This window comes from Eucalyptus grandis, chromosome 7 (assembly GCF_016545825.1).
Source record: "Eucalyptus grandis isolate ANBG69807.140 chromosome 7, ASM1654582v1, whole genome shotgun sequence".
NCBI lineage: Eukaryota > Viridiplantae > Streptophyta > Magnoliopsida > Myrtales > Myrtaceae > Eucalyptus > Eucalyptus grandis.
Genome location: NC_052618.1, coordinates 8,892,113 through 8,915,781, shown reverse-complemented (window position 1 = coordinate 8,915,781; position 23,669 = coordinate 8,892,113). Strand labels below are relative to the sequence as shown.

General features: G+C 39.1%; 1 protein-coding gene across 1 annotated transcript; it reads right to left on the bottom strand.

The window, feature by feature from the left end:
- Positions 1-13,063: 13,063 nt before the first annotated feature.
- Positions 13,064-19,694, bottom strand: LOC120295424 (zinc finger transcription factor YY1-like). Its single transcript, XM_039316561.1, is given in 7 exon segments — positions 13,064-13,960; positions 14,278-14,421; positions 15,557-15,646; positions 16,923-17,128; positions 18,263-18,321; positions 19,357-19,384; positions 19,387-19,694. Coding segments are annotated over 7 exon segments (1,140 nt in total). The 5' UTR covers positions 19,457-19,694; the 3' UTR covers positions 13,064-13,417.
- Positions 19,695-23,669: the final 3,975 nt, after the last annotated feature.

Below are 23,669 nucleotides of genomic sequence, written 5' to 3'. Positions count from 1 at the left end.
AAATGTTTTCATCATCGACAACAAATTAAATTTAAATATTTTCTTGGGCAACGAAAAAAATTTCTTTCATTCATTTTTATAAACAATATAAGTAATTATTTTTAGGAAAATATATTTCATATTATTCATTTATCACAAAACAAACAAAACATAAGTATATCCAATATTTTCAAGCGCAAATGGTATGAGTAAGTTACTAGATTCATATGACCTAAGAAATTCGACGTTCAATTGCTGTAACCACAATTTTTTTTTTTTTTTGCTTTAGAGTGATATAAAATTGAATAAAAATAAAACAAAAACCGACTTTATTCGGAAGTTTAAATGTACTTCTTAATTATTCATCCTTCATATATTTTACGTCTAAAATTATGAAAAATTACGACTTTATTTATGTTATAATATCTCGTGCATGGCACAAGGGTTTTTGTTTTACTTTTTAGAAAGAAAAAAATTCACATCTATAGCACCAAACAAGGAATCTTTGCCAGAGGCATATTCGACTGTTCCTGCACCGGCCCTTGTTTGTTTTTCATTGCGCTTTGCTTGTGATTGTTTTCATTTTCTTTTCTTTTCTTTTTTTCTTTTTCAGTACATCTGAAGAATTTTTTTAATGTACATCTGAAGAAGGAAAAAAGAAAATAAAAATGAATCAGCAAAGATACCACGCTCCGGCTAAATCAGCTTGCAAAAGTGGGCACTGAGACCCGTCCAAAACAAAAAGGCAATCTCTCAGTGCACGTTCAAGCTTTAGCCAAAGATCCTTGCACAAATTGCTTTCGCGAAAAGCATGCTGACGAATGATGAAACAACTTCGGAAAGTACGTAGAATCTGGTTAAGAATCAGCCAGAATCCTATTTTCTAGTACCTTTTAAGATGATCTCTAAGGAGGCATCACACAAACTGATTGGTCTATATCGGCCTATGGGACCCTGATAATTGAAAAGCCACATGTTCCATGTTGACCATGTCATCTCCAACCACACCCTGGAACGTCAGGAAGAAAACTACGTTTGGGACGCATGGAAGACGAAGATGCTGACACTGGCACGCACGTGCACGAAAGGAAGATGACGAAATGAGAGCCATGGAATTATGATAACTGAACCACTGGAGTAAGAACCACATGCATCTGCGCCAAAAATTTGATGGACTTCGTCTTTGTTTGAAAAGCCGCACGTCCCACATCAACCATGTCATCTTTAACCCCATCCCCATGTGTCATAAAAAATAAAAAATAAAAAAAAAAACTACGTTTGTGGGGAGGCACGAAAGGCGCTGACCTTGGTGCGCACATGCACATGAGGAAGCAGACGAAACGAGAGCCGCCAGCTCTCCTCCCCAAGATCCGTCTTTCCCAAAGATGCTCTTTGTCCCCCACCTCCTTAAGGTTCTCGCCGATCTCGAGAAAAACATGAATATAATTTCATGAGGCTCGCAAAACGAGAATTAATATAAAAAAATTCACCATCACCTAATAAAAATAATTAAAATGACCAAAAGAAGTCTTTGTAGAGTGGATGAATTTGTATAGAAATTGATAAAATATTGGTCATACAAAAAGAAAAATAATTAAAAAGTTATTACTACCAAAGAAAAATGTTTATAAATGACCAGACGCAATGTGAGAGATTGGGTAAACTACTTAAAAAAAAAAAAAATCTTGCACTTCCGAAGGCCACCACTTTGCAACATTATCATATGCAAGGCATCTTATAGGATTGTCCGAGTACTTAAAGACGGTACAAGCCAAGAACGTGCGATCCCAATGGTAACTCCATGGTTCAAGTTTTCTCGGAGGTTTTGAATCGTGTTATTTAGGTTGGATTGGATTGGATTGGATTAGGCTAAGCTAGGTGAGGGACTCGTCTAAGTTAGAAATCTGAAAACTTATGCTCCGTTCGTTTCACGGAAAATAACTTTCGGAAAATGTTTTCCGGATTTTCCGGTGTTCGTTTCACGGAAAACCAACTACTCAAGGAAAATACTTTCCATCAATAGAAAAAACTACCTTCAAATATAAGGAAAATGTTTTCCATAACTTCTTCCACCTTATATCTTTTTACTAACACATTTTTATTTTATTTTTTACGCTTTTTCTTTTCTTTCTTTCCTTTTCATCTTTCTTCCTTAGCTTGGCGGTGTGGTCGGCCCCGACGGCGGCTGCGATCGGCGACCGGGCTGCGGCCGCGGCCGCGAGCGGCTCGAGCTCCGCCCAGGCCGGCGAGGCTCTACCTAGCCCGATCTGTGGAAGCCGAGCTCGCCCGAGCCCGCGAGCCTTGCTGGCTTAGTGCGGGCTACGGCCTTGCCGGATCCGGCGAGCTAGGCGAGGCTCGAGCCTCACCGGCTTAGGGCGGAGCTACGGCCTTGCCGGATCCGGCGAGTTGGGCGAGGCTCGAGCCTCGCCCGAGCTTGCCGATCCGGCAAGTTGGGCAAGGCTCGAGCCTCGCCCGAGCTCGCGAGCTCGACAAACCTCCGACGAGCTCGGGCGAGATCGGAGCCTCGCTCGCTGGATCTCGCGACCGGATCTTGGTCGGCTATCGGGCGATCGGCCATCATCGGGTGTGCGCCGCGGAAGGAGGAAGGAGGAGGAGGAAGGAGGAAGGAGAGGGAAAAGAAAAGGAAATATAAAAAGAAAAAGAAAGAAAAATAATAAATAATAAAAAAATTGATTTTTTTAAAATATAAATAATTAAAATTTTATTTTTAAAAATATAAAAAATAAAACTAATGAACGGTGGAAAATAATAAAAATTGTATTTTTAAAAATACAAATATTTTTGGTCAATTAAAAATATTAAAATTCAATTTTTTGATAATTTTCATAAGCAATTAAATTAGTTAATGAACGGTGGAAAATGTTTTCCACTCAAAATTTAAGTTTTAGCCGAACACCGGAAAATATAGCCATTTTCTTGGAAAATGACTTATGGGAAAATGTTTTCCGGAGATGGCCCATTTTCCACGAAACGAACGGACCCTTATTCCAACTATTTATATGCTCATGCACTGATGTTCAACCCTTAAGTAAATTATTTGCAAAGTGATACGTTTTAGCTATATTATGCAAAATTCTTCTAATTAGAATTCAATTTATTTAAAGGTACATATCATTGATGTGCAAATATATTTGGGTTATGAAATTTTCAAAAAATATAGCACTATATGGACATGGAGATCTTGATTCTAAGTCCCTTATAATGGGGGCTTTCCTTATGTTACCATAAGAAGATTGAGAAAATTGGTTAATGAGCATGAATTTGGCAATGAATCCGTATAGCTAATTTTGTCTATGAAATGATTACTATAGATTATAGTACGCCCTTGTATTGTTTTTCAAATTATAGTTCTTGGAGAGTGTCATAACCCAAGCTTTCATTTTATTCGGAACCTAGAGGACTATATCTAGGTCCAAAGTTTAGAACCGCTTTTGAATAAGTTCTTTTTTGAAAGGGAACGCCACCAAAAGTCCCAAATTTTGCTCATTGTGACGCATTTATTCAAATTTTTTTATGATATCAAAATCCCCAAATTTGTACCTATATGACACATTCACTCCAAACTTTTATTAGTGTGACACATTTATCCCAAACTTCTTTTTTATAATGCCAAAAACACCAAAATTTTTGTGTGACATCAAATTTTTGGGGTAAATGTTTCATATGGATATGATTTCAGGGTTTTTAGTGTCATAATTAGAAGTTTGGAGTAATTGTGATACACTATACAAGTTTGGGTTAAATGTGCCACATAGATATAAGAAAAAGTTTGAGGTAAATGCATCACACCATACAAATTTGGAGAAAATGTGTTATATAAGTACAAGTTTGGGCTTTTTTGTATCATATAAAAAAAATTGTATAAATATGTCACAATAAGCAAAATTTGATATTTTTGGTGACTTTTACCCTCACCATTCATAAACCTAGATAGACACGACCATCGATGATTGATGCATAATGCCTCATCACCCTCCTTTGCCATCCCCTCCAGATGGACACAATGTCCAAGTTTGACCATCAATGATGGATGCATAATGCCAAGGCCAAGCCAACAGGCTTTGATCGGCATCATTGTTACTCTCTCCACCTTATTTGGGAGTGGCACACACATGCACAGGAGGAAGAGGACGAAGTAAGAGCCATGTGATCTCCTCACCACCCTCCCTAGCTGCCCGCCTCCCTCCACCCCCCTTCCCCCCAAGATGGACACGATGTCGAAGTTCCACCATCGATAATGGATGCATAATGCTAAGGTCAGGCCAATAGATTTTGATCAGCATCATTGACTTACTCCCTCCATTCTATTGGGGAGTGGCACGCACATGCATAGGAGGAAGAAGATGAAGTGAGAGCCATGTGGTCTCCTCACACCCTCCTTGCCCCCCTCCCCCAAGATGGACACAATGTCCGAGTTTCACCATCGATAATGGATGCATAATGCCAAGGCCAGGCCAATAGATTTTGACGGAGTGGCACGCACATGCACAGGAGGAAGAAGATAAAGTGAGAGCCACATGGTGCCCCCCCCCAAGATGGACACAATGTCCAAGTTTGACCATCGATGATGGATGCTGGCCAGGCCAATAGATTTTGACAGAGTGGCACGCACATGCACAGGAGGAAGAAGATGAAGTGAGAGCCACATGGTGCCCCCCACCCAAGATGGACACGATGTCCAAGTTTGACCATCGATGATGGATGCATAATGCAAAGGCAAAGCCAATAGGCTTAGACATGCATCATTGACTTACTCACTCCACCCTATTTGGAGTGACACACACATGCATAGGAGGAAGAAGACAAAGTGAGAGCCACGTGGTCTCTTCACCACCTCCTTGGCCACCCGCCTCCCCCCTCCAAATGGACATGATATCCAAGTTTGATCATCGATGATGGATGAATAATACCAAGACAAAGTCAACAGGATTTGATTGATTGATTGATATCATTGACTTACTCCCTTCAACTTGTTTAGGAGTGGCACGCACATGCACAGGAGGAAGAAGATGAAGTGAGAGCCTCGTGGTCTCCTCATCACCCTCGGGCGAGCAGATGGACACGATGTCCAAAGTTGACCGTAGATGATGGATGCATAATGCCAAGACCAGGCCAACAAGCTTTAACCGGCATAGTTGACTTACTCCCTCCACTTCGTTTAGGAGAGGTACGCACATGCACAGGAGGAAGAAAACGAAAATGAGAGCCACATGGTCTCCTCACCACCCTTCCCGACTGCCCCCTTCCCCCAACAAAAGAAACAACCTTACCTTCCCTCTTTCCCAAAGATGCTCTTTTGTCCCACTGTTTTTTCCCATATCTGATTTGTTCTAGCAAATAAAAAAATGATAAACATATTTTTATGAGACATGGGACATGTGAATTAATAAAAACTCCACCATTATTGAAGATAAATTAATGGGAAAAAATTATTTGAAATGACTAGAAAAAGTCTACATTGGAAAATGGGTGAATTGTTTTATGAATTGATTAAAAAATGACCCACTACCAGAGAAAAAAATGTTTAAAAATGACTAAAAATGTCTGCCTCAGAGATTCAGTAAATTATTATCTTCATTATTGCACTTTGGAAAGCCATTATTTTGCGGCATCATCTTTGGCAAGACGCCATACGAGATTGCCCCCACACTCCCTGGAGATGAAATGGGCCAAGAACATGTTGACCTAGTGTTATCTTCTCGGTTCAAGTCCTCTTAGCAGGTTTTAAATCATTTTACTTGGGTTGGGTTGGGTTGGGTTGGAATGGGCTGGGCTAGGCAACGGACTCATCTCATCTAACGAACAAACGATAATTTAAGCGATAAGCACAAATACTGTGCACTCCGCATGGGGCTCTCAAGTAAGCCATTACGTGAATGTTGTTGCGCTTAAATAACCAAAAAGTGGCAATTTGCTTTTGCAAATAAACTTGAAAATAATCGTTACTTGTTTTCTCTCAAAAACTATATATATAATTATCTAATTATAGGTAGGTATGCCTTGGGTCAACCAAAAGTATTTTCAGTACAAAAATTTGAGTTTACACGAAAAAATAAAAAAGGAATTTTCTGACAGGAGTATTATGGTCGATTTAACTAATACTAAGGGTTAATACTCTGAAAAACCCCAAACTGGTACACTTGTGACAAATTTACCCCAAACTATTTTTTGACCACCAAAAACCCCAAAGCGATATACCTTTGACAAATTTACCCCAAATGGTACACTTGTAACAAATATACCCTCTGTTAATTTTCGTTAAATTTTATTATCAAATTATTAAGTTAAATGACATGTGACAATTGACTAGTATACCAATTTGAGATTTTACGATCCGTTTGTCAGAGTTTACAATTTTGATGATTTTTTTATGGTATTAATCCAATTTAGCGAATGGTATATTTGTCACAAATTTATCAATTTGGGATTTTTTGCAGTCGAATAAATTAGTTTGGGGTAAATTTATCATAAATGTACCAATTTATGGTTTTTTATGGTCAGTCGGGGTAAATTTATCACAGATGTACCAGTTTGGGGTTTTTAATGGTAAAAAAAATAGTTTTTGATAAATTTGTCACAAGTGTACCGGTTTGGAATTTTTCAGAATATTAACCCAAACTAAAAAGAGTATAGTGTATTCTATTTTCAAAATTTTAAACGCATTTCCCTCATTGTGCTAGGTAAAGGACTTATCTTATCTAGTGAATCAACAAGATAATTTAAGTCATATACTTTTTCCAACTACGTACATGCCCGCACGATCTGTGTGTGGCTCTTAGTAAATTATGTTTTGAAGTGAAATATTTAAGTTAAATCATGCAAAATTCTTCTCATTAGCAGCGGATTCATGTTATTTAATACGTTGCGGTCAAAAGACAATTGGATGTTCAGATTTTTAGTTAGCAATAATTTTGAAAAACATATGCGTTGCATGTACATGGAGATCTTGATTCTAAGTTCATTATAATGCGGCTTTTTTTTTTCCTTATATTACCAGAAGAAGATTAAGAAAATCAGTAAACTAGCACGAATTTGGCCATGAATAAGTACACTTTATTTTGTCCGTGAAATGCTTCCTACAAATAATAGTATGTTTTTGTATTTTTTTTTCTCAACTTATAGTTCTTGGAAGAGTACCACCACGCTAGCTTTCATTTGATCCAGAACTTAGTGGGCATTATATCTAGGTTCAAAGCTTAGAACTGGTGTAAAGCAAATTTCAGAGGAGTAAATAGCCATTCTTTCGAAATGATAGCGCAAGTAATCCTTGCACTCTCAATACCAATTCCTCCCTTATTTTCATTAGATTAAGAATAATCAATTGGACCGTCTACAGAAACCAATTTTCTCATGGACACAACCTCAGTTTGGCCGTTAGATGGGTTTCGTAACTAGGGATCTCTGCACTACCATTTGATTCAAAAATTCTAAGGTGAATGCTGCTGAAGATTTGTTTGACACATGATTGTGGCTCATTGAGGAACCGCGAGTCATGGAGAATAAGGCCATTTGAGCTTCACAGTGGACCCAATGGCAGTATGCGCCAGGTCTAATCTCGATATCCTTGGCTCCTCATCAACCTAATCTTTCCTCTAAATACATATGTTGGTACAGATAGCTCACAGTGGACCCAATGGCACATTCTCTTAGTCCTCTTCCATTTCTTCACTATCTTATTCCTCGTATATGTCTTCTTTAACTGGCCACGGTTTCTTCACCAGATTCAAAGTGACGGGAGTAGGGCTGGCGGCACCTTTCCTCTTAGCGGACTTTGCTGGAGGCGTCTTCAAGTTCGGTTTCTGAATGCTTTCTTTCTGGCTTTTTCCGTTGGCGCGCTTTCCACCATAATTTATCTTAATCACTAGCTTCATCCAGTTCGGGCCTGTTTGGCTTTGGCAGTGATAATTTTTGTTATTTTGTTCCTAGGAATAGATTTGGAATAAAAATCCGTTTGGTAAAATTTTTGCTCTCAGGAACAAATTTGTATTTTTTTTTGTTTTTGTTTTAGAAGTAGATTTGGAATATAATCAAAAAGTAAAAAAAAAAGTTGATTATTTATTCTCGGGAATAATTCTAGAATCAAGCACCTATTTTTTTCTCTCTCTCTCTCTCTCTCTCTCTTGTTCTTCTTCCCTCTTTCTTCTTTTTCAACTTGCTGCCGCCACCGCTGTTGCCGTCCATCGCCATCCACCGCCAATCGCCAACGGCCGGTCGATGAGCTCCGGTGAGCTCATCGGAGGCTCACCAAGCCGGTGAGTTCCGGCGAGCACGCCGGAGGCTTGCTCAGCCACCAGCAAGGTGGGCCTCACCAAGGTCTCCTCGGCACCGGCAAGGCTCGGCCTAGCCATGGTCAAGCAAGCTCGGCCTCGCCAAATCTAGGCGAGGCCGCTCGCCTAGCCAAGACACGGCCCGACGACACTCCGGTGAGGTCGCTGGCCCTCGTCCTGGTCCGTCATCAATCATCCCAATGTCGCGACCGGCCACCTTGAAGAAGAAGAACGGTAGAAAGAAAGGAAAAAAATAAGGAAAAAATAATGAAATTATTTTAAAAATTAAAAAAAAATGATTTGAAGTAGAAATTTTGAGGGCAATGCAAAATGCAATTTTATTCCAGGAATTGAAATTTTAGACAGTTACCAAACAGTTTAAAATGCTTAAAAATTATTCCCGAGAACAAAATTTAAAAAAAAAAAAAATCATTTATGATCGAAATTATTCTCGAGAAGTAAGATTACCAAACGTGCTCTTCATGATCCGCATTGTGTGGGGCAATCTCGACATTCCAATCAGCCATGTACTTAAGATTGTACTCATGAATGTCTCACACGAACAAGCATAAGGGCAGTTAGATAATGCTGGTCCATAAGCTCCGCCTTCGGCTTTAGAAGCTTTTTTTTTTTTTTTTTAATTTATTGTCGATGCTTAAATTTTGACAATTGAGCACAGTAAAAAAATGAAATGAAATGAAAATTTAAAAGTTAAAAATAAAATTTGGCCAACGTCATGTCAGCGATTTTCAGTTAAAATTGGTCAAGATAAATAAATTTGGCCAAATTGAAATATTTATATTAAATTAGCACAAATACAATATGCTTAGTACTATTTTTTCAATAATTATCCCTCTGCTCTGCTGTTTAAATTGACTCAGGGGATTCCCCAGCCAACGATTCACTAAATGAAACTCCCTTTCACCCGTAAAACTGAACACAAGAATGATGAGGCCGTCAAATCCTCTTTGTTGATTCAGGGACAGGTTAGTAAACGATAAAAAAATTTAAAGATGCAAGCATTGGAAACAATCATTACAGACAATGTAAATTCCACTAAAAGATATAACTGAAATTGAAGATGAAGAACAATATTCTTTGATCAAAGCTTTACAAAAAGTACATTTGAGGTATTTATAACCCACGGTTACATGTAAACAGTTACGTGCATTGTATGTGATTCTTACTATATACCTATACTTATCTAGAAGTAGTCACAATCCGAAATTATTTGCTCTACTTTTTTAGTTACATCCTTACACCGACGTCTCATTTCTGCCTGTCGACTGAGTTGGCATAATTCACTCATTGATACTTCTTATGCTCCAATGCTTAGCCACAGCCTGGGGTTTGTTGATGACATTCTCAACAAAATTTTCTCACCGACCGACCGATTCTAGAGTTGATCATGTTTCCAAGACAACTTCAAGCCTGTCATTGTCAAAATGAGTTGTGGTGCCTTTTTCGATCCTTTGTAGTCTGTTCATTAAACAAACTAATTGATCTGAAATGGCCTATAGATTTTTAGGAATAAGAACCACATACGTGTGTGCCTAATCTAATGGAATTTGTCCTGCCTAAAAAGTCGTGTTAGCTATGTCATCTCTAACCATATCTTGAATTATCTTGTAAAATACTGCTTGAAAATCATCCGATCGGGTTATTTAATAGACCCATCTACCCATGATTGCTTATAGAATAAGCCATAGACTATATTAAAAGCAAACCACCAGGGATTGACTATACTTGACAATTTCGTAATACTTGTGAGTTGTGCGAGGTGGGAATTAATAAAAAGGAATGACCATTACCGAAGGAAAACCATTTAAAATGACCAATAAAAGTCCATGCCAGAGAACGCATCGATTGTTTTATAAATCAATTAAAGAAAAAGTTACCATTGGTCATCAAAAAATAAAACTTATTAAAAAATTGCCACTACCAAAGGAAAATATTTTTAAATGACCAAACGAAGTTTGCGTCAGAAATTGCGTAAATTATTATTTTTTAATTATTGCACTTTCTTTTGTCAGACAATTGTTGGACTTTTGAAAGCCACCAATGTTTTGTTCCAAAAAAAAAAAAAGCCACCAATGTAGCAGCATTGTCGTGCGCAAGGTAACCTTTCGAGATTCCTGGAGCAGTTTTTGTTTTTTTTTGGTTGGAATCCCGGTAGTTAAAGACGAGTCAAGAACATTGGAATCTCCACTAGGGGTGAGCGTGGTTCCGGTAGAACCGGGAACCGGAACCGAACTGGAGGAGGTTCCGGTTCGATTCCCGGTTCTAAGGGGACCGGTTCCGGTTCCCGGTTCTCTTTTTCCGGTTCCTCGGGTTCGGTTCCTATGGGAACCGCCGGTTCCAGTTCGGTTCCGGTTCCCATAGGAACCGGAACCTGAGGAACCGGAACCGGCAAAGTTACAAAATAAAAAACCTAATTCTTTCCGTGCGATTCCCCCTTCCGTTCAACTTTCCCCCTTTCCCTTTCTTTTTCCCTCTCTCTTTTCTCCACCTTTTCCTCCTCACGTCACTTCCTGCCCCCACTTTTTCTTTTCCTCTCTCTCTCTCTCTCTCTTCTCTTTCCCCCTCTCTCGGCTGAACCCCCACCTCTTCTTCTTCTTCTTCTTCTTCTTCTTCCTTCCTCTCGCCGGTTGCTGCTTCACCCACCACCACACCGCCGCCCCACGCCCTACTCACCACCACCTCTTGGCCACCAAACCCCCACCACGCACTGCTCGTCCAACAAGCCGTCTCTCCGTTGAGTCCGACGAGCTGTCTTGCCGTCCGCGCCACCGTGAGGCACCGCCGCCGTCCCCAAGCCACCATCACCACCTCTTGCTGCAGCTTGCTCGGCCGTCCGAGCCATCGTTGCTCCGAACCGTCACCACCTCCACCCGAACTGAGCTCTTCCCCCCTTGGCCGTGGGTTGAGCCGCGGCTGCCGCCTTCTTCAGTGCGCCGTTCATGCCGCCGTTGGTGCCGTGAGTCTCGTGCCTTCGTCGCCGTCGCGCCACCGTCGCCGCGTGCTCGCCGTCGCCAGATCAAGAAGAAGCTGGTGAAGAAGAACCGGAACCGAACAGGCCCATCCCTCCCTGGATTCGCATGCGAACTGACAACACTTTCCTTCACGTTTTGTCCAAAAAAAGCCGTCTTTTATTTTATTTTATTTTTTTGTGGCCTAATTTTTGTCGCCGAAATCGTTCAGGTACAACGCGAAGCGTAGGCACTGGCGCCGCACCAAGCTAGGGTTCTGAGGTGTTTTCATGGGAGGAGTTGCTTTTGCTTTGGGTTAGAGCTTTTTAGTTGTTGCGAAAGAGACCTTGATGCTTTTCTAATTATTGCTTTTAAGCGAATTGAAGACTTTTAAGGAAGCAAATAGCTGCTTAGATACAGTGCTGCTTTGTTACTCTCGAGCACAAGCATTTTTTATATCCAATGATCTGCGAATTGTGGTAGTTTCTGTTGCTTCATGTGGTTTTGATAGTATCAGAGATGGGATTTTAGTGAATTTTAATGTTGCTTCAACTTTATGTCTTGTTAAGCTTGTCGCTGTTACAACACATTGTGTTCAATGTTCAGTGCCTTTGATCGGTTCTACTAATGATTGGCCTGATCTTCTTATTTAGATGAGACTTATAGGCTTGTGTTGGACTTGCTTTTCCTGTTCAGTGCTTGTTGAGGTCACGGTGGTGCTTGTTCTCATAGTGTGGTAGTGATTATTAGTGGTCGTCCTTCCAGACATTGGGGAGCTTTTAGTTGTGTCAATTCTGAGGAATTTCAACTTATGTGGTATTGGTTTGCTATCTGCAATGTCTAAATAAGAGTAACATCGTTTATTGGGCATCTTCAATAGCTTCAAGTCGGTTTAGCATGTGAAGTGTGTTCTAGCATCAGGTTGCAGGATTCATGGCTATGTCGTTATTATTGCTGCATTATTTTCCATTTTTTTAATCTAAAAATGAAAAATAAAAAAATAAAGAACCTGTTGGAACCTGGAACCGACCCTGGAACCTTGTGATAGGGTGGGTTCCATTCTTGCCGACGGGTAGGTTAGGGTTCAAAATGAGGAACCCGTGCAGAGGGTAGGTTCAGGTTCCAAGCGGAACCTGTAAGGAACCGGGAACCGCTCACCCCTAATCTCCACGGTCTCCTCTCGGACGTTTTGAATCATGTTACTTGGGCTAGGCTGAATTGGGCTGGGCTGGGCTCATCCGGCAAATCAAAAAGATAATTTGAGCCAGAAGTCCTAAAAAATTTTCCGACTACTTACATTTTAGCGGGCTCCGCTTCGACTCTTAGGTAGATTATACTTGTGAAAGTGATATGATTTAGCTTAAATTGAGTAAAAAACAATATCTTGTGATGATTCTATGTATTCACATTTTCTAGTTAACCGAAATTTGGAAAAACACAATCAATAATCATAATGTCTTATGGTATAATTACAGAATTAATATTGCAATGCGTTCCATAGACACGGTGATCTTGATTCTATGACACCTAATTCTATGTCCGTTATAATGCAACTTTTCCTTGTTTTTCTAGAAGAAGATTAAGAAAGTTAATTAGCATGTATTAGGCAATGAATACGTATAAATAATTGTCTATGAAGTGCTTCTTATAAACAATAGCATGCCCTTGCATTGTTTTTCAACATATAGTTCTTGGAAGAGTACCATAATCCTAGCTTTCATTTGACTCAGAACTTAAGAGGACAGTATCCAGGTTCCTATAAACATTTTCAGAGCAGAGCAAATACCGAAACTTTTATTGAAATGATAGCACCATTATTCCCTATACTCTCAATTCGAAATCCTCCCTTATTTTCATTTGATTCAGAACAATCCCCTGGACCGTCTACGAAAACAATTTTTGCTTACGGACACAATCTCATTTTGGCCATTAGCTGGGTTTCATAATTAGGGATCTATGCACTATCCATTTAAGTCTGAAAAATTCTGAGGACAATGCTGCGGGTTTGTTTGTGACACATATGAATGCACCTCATTGAGGAACTGCGATTAATGGAGAATAAGGCTATTTGAGCTTCACAGTGGAGCTAATGGCAGCATGCTTCAGGTCTAATCTTGATACCCTTGGCTCCTCATCAACCTAATCCTTCCTCTAAATGCATATGTTGCTACTGAGAGCTCGCTAGTCTTCATACTCAGTCTCTTCATCGTCATCCTCGTTGTTTTCGGCATATCTCCATCCCTCCACATTCTCTTGGTCCTCTTCCGTCTCTTCACTATCTTCTTCCTCGTATATGTCTTCTTTAACTGGCCATGGTTTCTTCACCACATTCAAAGTGACGGGAGTAGGGCTGGCGGCACCTTTCCTCTTAGCAGGCTTTGCTGGAGGCGTCTTCAAGTTCACTTTCTGTCTGCTTTGCTTCTGGCTTTTCCCGTTGGCACGCTTTCTGCTGTAATTATCTTGATCGCTAGCTTCGTCCATTTCATGATCCACATTGCGTGTGGCATTCTCAGCGTTCTCATCAGCCATATACTCGGGATGCTCTCTTCTCAAGTGAAGTTTGAGCTTGTACTCATGAATATAAGCCTTGTCACATGTCTCATACGGACAAGCATAAGGGCGGTCAGATGATGCCAACCCATAAGCTCCACTGGAAGGTTTAGAAGCTTTAGTAGTGATCTTCTCCGGAGGTGGTGTGTACTTCGCCACCTCAACTGCCGCATTCTGTGGAATTTGGTAGAAAGTCAAAGCCACAGAGTCAAAGTCAATTTAATCAATGACACTTAGAGCTAAAATAGCCTCTGGCATAGTACTCAAAACTTAGATTTCCCATTGTTTCCAAGTTGACCAATATTTATCAGAAAAATGAAGAGCTCACACTTTGCAAGTTAATTTCCTATTGGATGGTGCTCAACTAACCAATTATGATCTTAATCCTCACAATCAAATCAGTGGAACCCAATCTCAAATTGGTCAGATGCCTGGCTCCCCAAGCATCTTTCATTTCAGTACTAACATGACAATAGGAAAGCAAGACCAACCTTTTCATGCTGCGATGCGATGTGGTTCTTAAGCTTGTACTCATGTGCATATCTCTTACCACAATCTGGGTAAGGGCAAATATGATAGTTCTCTTGAGAGTGCGTTTTCATGTGGGACCTCAGGTTGAAATCCAGGGAAAATGCCTGAAATAACAAGTTAACTGTCAAATACAAGTGGACCAAACAAATAACGGCTATGAGCATCTGTGGCATGTCCAGAATAGGAAGATCGAAACACAACACGTCACTTATCCACCAGTGTGCTAATTATTCATGTCAACAGATCAATATCCCACATGAAGAATAAGCCTTCCTTACAACACTTATTCACAAAATTCTTAAGTGACATCTCTTTAGGTTTTAAGTACTGAATTATTATATGTAACCAATTATGATCTTAATCCTCACAATTTGTATAAAGGAAAGCAAGAATGGAATTAGAATGTCAGTGAACAAGTTAGGAAAGCAGACTACAATATTTATCAGCACTTACTATACTAAATAAAGGATTTCAAATAAGAAAACATTCTACTTTTCATCCTTGTATTTTCATGTTTTCTCTAATCAATTCCCTGTACTATTAATTTGTTTAATCAAAGCTTCTACTTTCATAAATTATCTAATGAAATTCCTCTTACACCACATTCAGCCATATCCAACTAATGTGGCCATCAAACAAACTCGTAGTGTGATGTGGACAAAATCTTAACAAATGTGGATGTCCAAGCGGTTGTCCACATGGGCTAAACTTTATCCACAGCATACCCCGGCATTCTTTACATGTGATAACTATATTCACACGCATGCTGTCATCATGAAAAGGACGTGTCAATTGAATTTGATTGGATTTAGTGTCAGGACACTTGATTAGAAACTATGTGATATACAATTTAACTTAACAAATTAAATATTCAGCGACTTGGTTAGAAAACGCGTGCAAGTACAAGAATGAAAAATTGCTTAAAACAATTCATGCATTTTGATATAATAACACCAACCTCACCGTGATTGTCAACTTCTATTTTTTTGGGGTCAGATGATTCTCAACTAGTAATGGAAAGAGAATTAAGCTATTTCAGAGATGTGAAAATCTCTTACTCAGTCTTAGCCTGTATAGAATTCTAGTCAGGACCTGGTTGGGAACTACAATTCTGGCAACACCACTATAGAAATTTGAGACACCATCTCATACAAAAATAAATGCCAACAAGTGAATAAAGATAAACAAACCCAGCAAAACCTAGAAATTAGATTCGGGGGCGCCAGATTGATTGACCACCTTACCACAGCCTTCATAAGGACATACAAAATCTCTTTCCCCAGTGTGAATGAGAAAGTGCCTTTTTAATTTCGAACTATCCAAAAATTTCTGCAATACAAGCAAAGGAACAATCAGCATGCAGTGCAGACCTAAAGAGACAACAATGAAAAATAACTTTCGACCACAAAACAAAACACAAACAACTACCAACAAAAGATGAAAAATAAAAAACTACTACCAACAAACACCCCATCTAAAACTTTGAGACTTCATTAGCATTTGATGAGGATATGCCCGCAAGCTGGTGGAGAAACAATTTTCATTTTTTGTAAGTTTAGGTAGAAGGTCCAACCCATAAACTTAAGCTACTGGGTAAAAAGAGAACACATCAATATAAGGCCAAACAAACCCACAAACAAGTGATGTTGGATACTTTAACCCCAAAGAACCACAAAGGGAATGGATGAACGAGGAATAAGACAGAAAAGTTGCATGTGAATTGAAATTTTAACTCGAAAAACAAAAATTATTAAGAGAAGCACCAGCCCAGAAAACCAGATGCTGGAAACTAGTTGTTAACCGATCTCCAGTCCACTACCACTCACGGTTAGCATTGGTGGTTGCTGACCAGTGGCTGATCATTGCTCTGGTAAGCAACCAGCGAAAGGGTGCCGTTATTGTGGAAGTGAGCGTGTGCACATGCGAGAGAGAGAGAGAGAGAGAGAGAGAGCTAGTGGACAACTGGACATCCCTAACAAGGTCCATCAAACACGACCTAAAAGTTCATAATGTGGTAAAACTGACCAATTGACAATTGAATGAACACCCCTTGGCATTCAGACAAAAACCACATGCATATCAATCTTCCACATTAGTCATAAACCCCATCAGGCATTTGGATTCTTAGATGATATTTGATTCCAAACACGTAAATTAAACCTATCCACCACCAAGACAACTAGAACTATGACTGTGGATTGATCATCCAATGCCCCTATATGGCAATATGAACAAGTAAGCTTAAAGTTGTTCAAAAAATTAAAAAAGCAGCAGACGGAACAAGCCCCAGGTTTATTTTTCTACTTTTTTAGTAATCTTCATAAGACCATGTATAAAATGAACAAGAGAGCCATTAAAATTAGTAAAACGCATTCTGGCAATTGAAGCAAAACTATGAGAGAAGTCGTATTGTAATTGCTTAAAATATTACCCAGGCCATTCTTCAGTCACCACCATATGGTTATAATATCACATGATTTCATTCACCATCCCTGAAAAGACACTAAAATCTAAGATAACAGCTAGACATTAGCTAAATAGAGGAAAGCACTAACTACATTGAGATGATATAAGATGAACAAGCACAAAAAACAAGGCACACTACCTTTCCGCATCCCTCATAGTGACACACATACTGTCTTTCTCCATGGATGTGAGAATGCTTTCTCAAAGCACCAGCATCAATAAAGATTTTTCCACATCCTTCATAGCTGCAGAGGAAAAGGACTTCAGTAGTTGGCTCTGGCTCTGGTTCTGGTTCTGGCTCCTTTGGCTCCTTTTCCTTCTCTCTCAGGGCCTTCAATGTGCTCTCTACATGTGAGACATAAAGAAACTTGAGCCCATGCTTAAAGTTCTTTTCGTTCTTTTTTTGTAAGTAAAGGCAATACCAAAAAAAAAAAAAAATAGAATAAGGAGGTATACTAAAGCTAAACCAAAGAGAAATGAAGAAGAAAACACAAGTGAAAAAGAGAAAGTAGAGGAACATTCTAATTAGAGAGTATATAATCAAAGCAGAGTTTAGATGGGCTTCAAATTGTCTAATGAAATTCGAGCATAAAACTAGAGCTCCAAAAACTTCTCATTGATTTTATAATCTGGCACTATTTATAAGAACCTCCTAAAGTAGCTATCCAAAATATACACAGGCTTAAATTTTAATTTTGCAGATAAACCACTTGCTTCCAGATCCAATTGCCATAGTTGGCTATCAGCAAACAGATTCATCTAGTAATGCTCAATTGAAAATTCATGCGTTTCTTTCTCCAATCCTCCAGTAAACCACACAAATAAAAATAAATAAATAAATAAAGAGCACATTCTTATTCAAGAACTCTACAAGACAACTCCACCATTACCATCACCACAGCCTCCATGAAACTAAGCCAGCTTATAGGAGATAATAGGCCGGACTTAATCCCCGGTCATTATGATATTGGAGAAAATTTTCAACTACAATAACATTTAAATGCAAATAGCAAATCTCATTCAACCAACGTGTACCCTTAAAAGAATTTTCAGTAAAGAAAAGAAAATTGAATATTAGTTTAAAAATGGCACGTACACCAATTCTTCCAGTTACTTGAAGCCAGCTAGGTCAGTTTACGCCTCACCTGAATTAGCGATTTCCCCAAACATCACATGTTTCCACCTACCTTTTGACAAAGGAGTTCTAATTTGGCTCTTGGCTTTCCACATTAAACCTGTCACTTCTTTTGTACACTTAACACCCACAGTTTCTAGAAACATATAATTATTAACATTTAAAGTCACCTCAAATTTCTATAACATTAAAAAATATTACTTTCGACAGGTCAGGAAATTCAATATGGCTTATTGAAGGCCTTAAAATTGATAAGAAAGCCAATCCCATTGCCTTTCCAAATAATAACAGGTTAATAAAAAGAATTCAGACATTAAAAGTTCCAAACGAAGTGCAATAGTCACCTGTAACCCATTTCAAGACATAGCACTTCCCGCCAGTCGCTACAACATCTTGTGGCACCCTAAAAAAAACTGCACTACGTCATATATAAAGCTCAATTCACAAAATAAGATGGTAAATGCAGCAGTTAGAACCATCATAATACAAGAATAAGGCGCAAAAGAAAGAGCTTTCAAATTTTGTAAAAAAAACTCGTGGTAGTAAACTCAGTCCACCACCGCCTACCACATGATTAACAGTCAGAAATTTGTAAAAGGAATCCCTCAGAAAACAAGCAAACTCAAGAAGCCAAGCTTAGTAAGAGTCCAAATACACACTTAATGCTACGGCTTTCCATGCCAATAGGTTAAGCCCCCTGGAAACGTCAGATATAACCAAAACATACACAGAATTACACCCGGGGAAAAAGAAGTCCAAGTAGAAGATGCATTCTGGTACAGCTATCTGATGTTAAAATTGGCAAACGCAAGCATGTACACATACACATCCGTGAGGATTGAAATTATTAAACCATAAAAAAAGAATAATTACGATGATGAACACCTGGACAAGATAGAACTACCAAAGCACTTTCTTCCGGTGGGACTTTAAAAAAACTCCATTCTGCCAAAAGTGGCACGTCAACAAATCCCATACAAGAAAACAAACTTATTTCAAGAGTTTGCAAAACGCAGAGCAATGATCCAAACTCAATCATGCAGAATATTCGATAACTCAAATAACCATATGCATAATCTACATAAGACAGACTATATTCAGACATTGGATGCCGCAAAAGAGAGCTCTTTCCAACTACCCATAACCAGATTGCACGACAACCTCCCCAAGCCTGAGCAATTATCAGCAAATTACAGCAGCAACGACTTAAATTCGCAATTTTTTTACTTGCCACCTCACTCACATGTACCCAGTAACTCAAGATTCATGCCCACTACAGAACTGTTTAAGAAAATCGATGAGATTTACGCTAAATTCCCACTACAATGGCGTACACAGCACAAATCCCCAAATTCCCCTTCCAGGCAGAATAAGTCAACCGAAAAAAAAATCACAAATTGGGCCTCAAAACACACACAGATTAATCGAAAGAGAGTACCATTCCTTGACCCACTTGACGGCGGGGTCTTGGCCTTGAGGAGGGGGCGCCGGTCGAAGATGTTGTGGGTGTAATGAGACTCCATCTTCAGATTACGCATGCTCCGTCGCTTCGCTGCACCTCCACATCCAAATCAAAGTCCAAATTGATTCAAGAATTAGGGCTTTAGCACCTCCAAATCCAAATCAAAATTCAAATTAATTCAGAAATTAGGGTTTCAGAAAACGAATTCGACCCGAATTGAGGGGAGATAGAGAGAGGGAGGCTGTGGGAAAGCTAAAGGAGACGATGGTTCGTATTGAGGGTTGGTCGTTCACTGGAAGAGCCGACCATAGACATAAAAATTGTGAACAGTAAATAGTTAAATATGCGATGGAGTTGCCGGCTTTTGAATTAGTGGATAAGTGACACTTGAGGAAAATATGACATTTTCGAAAAATATATTTTGAAAAGTTATCTTCAAAAAAATAATAATATTTTTCGGTTTTAAGCTAAGACACGAAAATAAATTGAAAAATATTTTTTTATCGTTTTGTAAATTTTCCTTATAGATATATATTATTCGAATAGGAAAAATGCCAAACATAAGCATGTTTGTTATATAACATGATTAATAATGACGTGGATAGCTTTTTACAATTTAAATAAAATTATTTTTTTAATTATTTTTTTTTTTTTTGTTCTTTTTTTTTCTATCTTCCTTCGCCAGTCGCCAAGGCCAGCGATGATTGAGCCTTGCCTGTTCACTAGGATTTGGCAAGGTCGAGCCTAGCCAACCCTAACCCGTGGCCGATTGTCGTCCGTCGCCGCTGGAGGAAGAAAGAAAAGGAAAAAGAAAAGAAAAGAAAAAAAAAATAAAGAATTATGTAATATAAAATTTACATTAAAAAACTCAATTTAAAAAAAAATTGTAAAAATATTTACATTAATATTAGTCGTGCCACATAAGATGGTCGACATCCATGTCAGCCATTTCTGACCCTAATGTCCTAGGCATCGACATCCCGGGCTCAACCTCGATGGACTTAGGCACAAATGCCAATGTCTTAGGCGCCCAAGCATTGGGGACCTAGCCCTGCTACTAAGGGCCTAAGAAGGGGCATTGGGGTTCTCATGCTAAAATGTAGAGTTTCTGATTTGATCCAAACATTGATACATAATCATATGCTGAAATTTAATTTTTGATTTTTGAAAGAGGAAATCATTTTCCCCAATTAAAGCTATGGCGGGAAAATATTTTTCGTTGCCTATCATTTGAGTCATTTTCCTAAGCAAACCAAACGTAAAATAATGAGGAAACAAACAAAGCCTATACCAACTAGAGGAGAGCATATCAAACCACTTAGACTGGGAACTGCTGAAACCGGATTGGACTAGCCGATTTGGTCCGGTTCCTGAGGCCATCAATCTGATTCTTAGTTCCATAAAAATGGGAATTGGTCCTTCCATTGCGGTTGGTTCATAAGTGAAATGAGAGTGATTTGAGAGCCGATCACTCCTAATACCAACATTTTTCGATAGATTGCTTCAGTGTCACTTTGTTAAAAATACGATTACTTAAATACCAATTCCAATTTGGGATTCCAAAAATCGAAAGTGATAATATTTTAACTTTTTTTCATACCAATATGGCTTGCTGAAAATATGACATAGCAAAATTCAATGAGAAAAACGCTAAAATCACGTCACTACGCATGAAAAGCCCCAAATTTAACAAAATCTGTTCCCAAATCGCTCAATTTTCCCGTCTTCTCCAAACCCTAATTCAGACCAACAATCTTACGGCAAAATTAAGAGCTGAATCTCACAATGAAGAAGGAATAAGCACAAGCGACTCAAGTTCATATCAACAAAGCCAAGAAGAAAGTGAGTATCACTGTTAATTCTTTCACCTTTTTCCATGTTGCGAGATTCCTTCATTCTTTCGCCAAGCCCTAATGTTTTTCCTGTGAGCGAGTGAGGAAGAGAGGACGGCGCCAAGTGATTGAGTCCCTAAGTGAGAGAGTGAGAGAGAGAGAGAGAGTGCAAACAAAGAGTAAGAACAGCGACAAGAGAGAAATTCCGAGTGAACACAAAGAGGAATTTATTTATTGAAGAAGATATTCAATTTGAGGGGTGCGACATCCTTAAGGTATAGAAAGGCCATTCATCGTCCATGTCCGATTTTTTCCCCATAAAAAGCCACCTATGAATTAACATTTTTTTTTTTTGTTGAAATTTGTCACCGGAGGCACTTAAGTAATCATTTTTCTTTCTTTTTCAATTTGGCACTTAAAGTGATCCACTAAAAACTTTTGGAATTAAAATAAATATCTTACGAAAATTATGATACTTCTAATGTCATTTTCCTTTTTTTTTTCTAACTATTTCATTCTTTTTTATGGGTGATGATACTTTGATTTACATTACTTAGTAATGGATTCAAACGAAATACTGAGGGATAGGAATAATATGGAAATATTTTTAAATATGCGTTCAACCCCAAACTCGGCAACGCGCTTTATAGGATAGACAAATAACTAGGTATAAGATATCTAAACTTTCCAATTTCGCTAAAGCACACTTTGGTACACTAATTTTTTCCACTCACATGAATTGGTGACAAAGGTGACCCAAGGTTATTTTGAGCATGACATCCCTGATTTAACCAAAAAAAAAAAGTAGTATATTGAAATCAAGTCGTTAACCACTTGATTGATGTAGCATTGAGCACAAAAATTCCAAAAAAAAAAAAATTGTTATTTCCTAGCCATAATAGCTATTAGCTTCATGTATAAAATCATGGTGAGTTTAATGAAATGATGAAACTAATTCGTTGGTGAAATTAGGATCCAAAGTAAAGAAAGATGGTGCTCGTGGATGATGTCACTCCGTCTTCTCTCCACCTAAACAGTATCTCGCCCTCTTAAATTGATTTACCTGTCCTTTACGTTCATTCGAAGGGTCCACTCCTCGAGTGCTACGTTTCGCAAAACTTTGGGGGGAAAATGACTCGTTTCGTTTCTAATTGGCTCAACATGACCGTTTGGTTAGTGATTTTTATATAATTTTCTAGTAAATAGCTTTATATATATTTCATTTCTCATTAGGTCAACATGACCGTTTGGTTAGTGATTATTGATTGAATTTCCTAAAAAATAGCTTTGAAATATATATAGAAAAAACAAAGGAAAAACAAAGGCCTACTTTTGATCATTTACGTAGTAGAAGCAAAGGGCCGTTGCAAGCTATAGCAAGGGCTCCGATGTCACGGCACCCAAATGCGGCGAGACACCAAAGTTGCACCACCACAAGAGTCACCTGGATCACCTCACTTGTCGCGTGACCCCAAGTTAGGCACGGAGGGCTTCAGGTCCAAGATAGACAAGACAGCCGCAATGGGCTTCAAATTTTGAGTTCCTACTTCGACTTTGACTCCTAGGCTGTGTTTGGTCGTCCGGATTTCTAAATGAGATAGGATTGGATAGGATAGGATAAGAAATCAATGGATTTCTTCATATCCTATTAATTGTTTGGTGAACTACGGATTTAAAGTCGGATATCCTCATATCCTATCAAATATACTGTTTGGTGAACTACGGACAAGAAAAAGATCAAAGACAATGGAAGATTGAATGGCCACGAGGAAAGATCAAAGAGACGAGGCACAAACATGATTATTTTTTCGTGTAAAAAACCTTGCTATCCTTCAATGAACCAGACAGACCAAGAAGGACAGCCTGGAAAAATCACAAAGAAGAAGTGACCCATTAAACATAACACCCCCAGAAATGCAAATATTTCTTTGTCTCGATCAGAAACAATTAGACCCAACAAAGGCATTGATCAAATAAGCTCTTATCTGAGAAGGTTGTGATCGCAAGGATGGCAGACCCTGAGGAATAGAGAAGCTAACCAGACGCCAACACCAACTTTCCTTCCAAGTCAAAAAGCAAGAAGAGACCAGGACGAATGAAACAAACTCGCAGAGAGAGAGAGAGAGAGAGAGAGGAAATTTGAAGGCAAAAAGAAGGCAAAAAATGTACCGAGGCAAACGAGGAGTAAAGGAACAAAAAGCTTGAGTGGCGGGGGTGCTGCGGTTGCTCCAACCAGAGCCATTGCAAAAGCAGACGAAAGCACAGAGAAAAGCAAAGGCTTGCACTGACTCCCCAACACAGCTCAGAGAGGAGCTTGTTTCCTTGAAGCGCAATGTGGCTCGCTTTGGTTGGCCTTGTTCCGTGTGCTCCTCTAAGCGAGTATATATGTACCCACTAATCGAGCATCCCGCTTCGATTGCACCTCGGTTGCCGGGGTGCAATCGAAGCGGGGAAAAC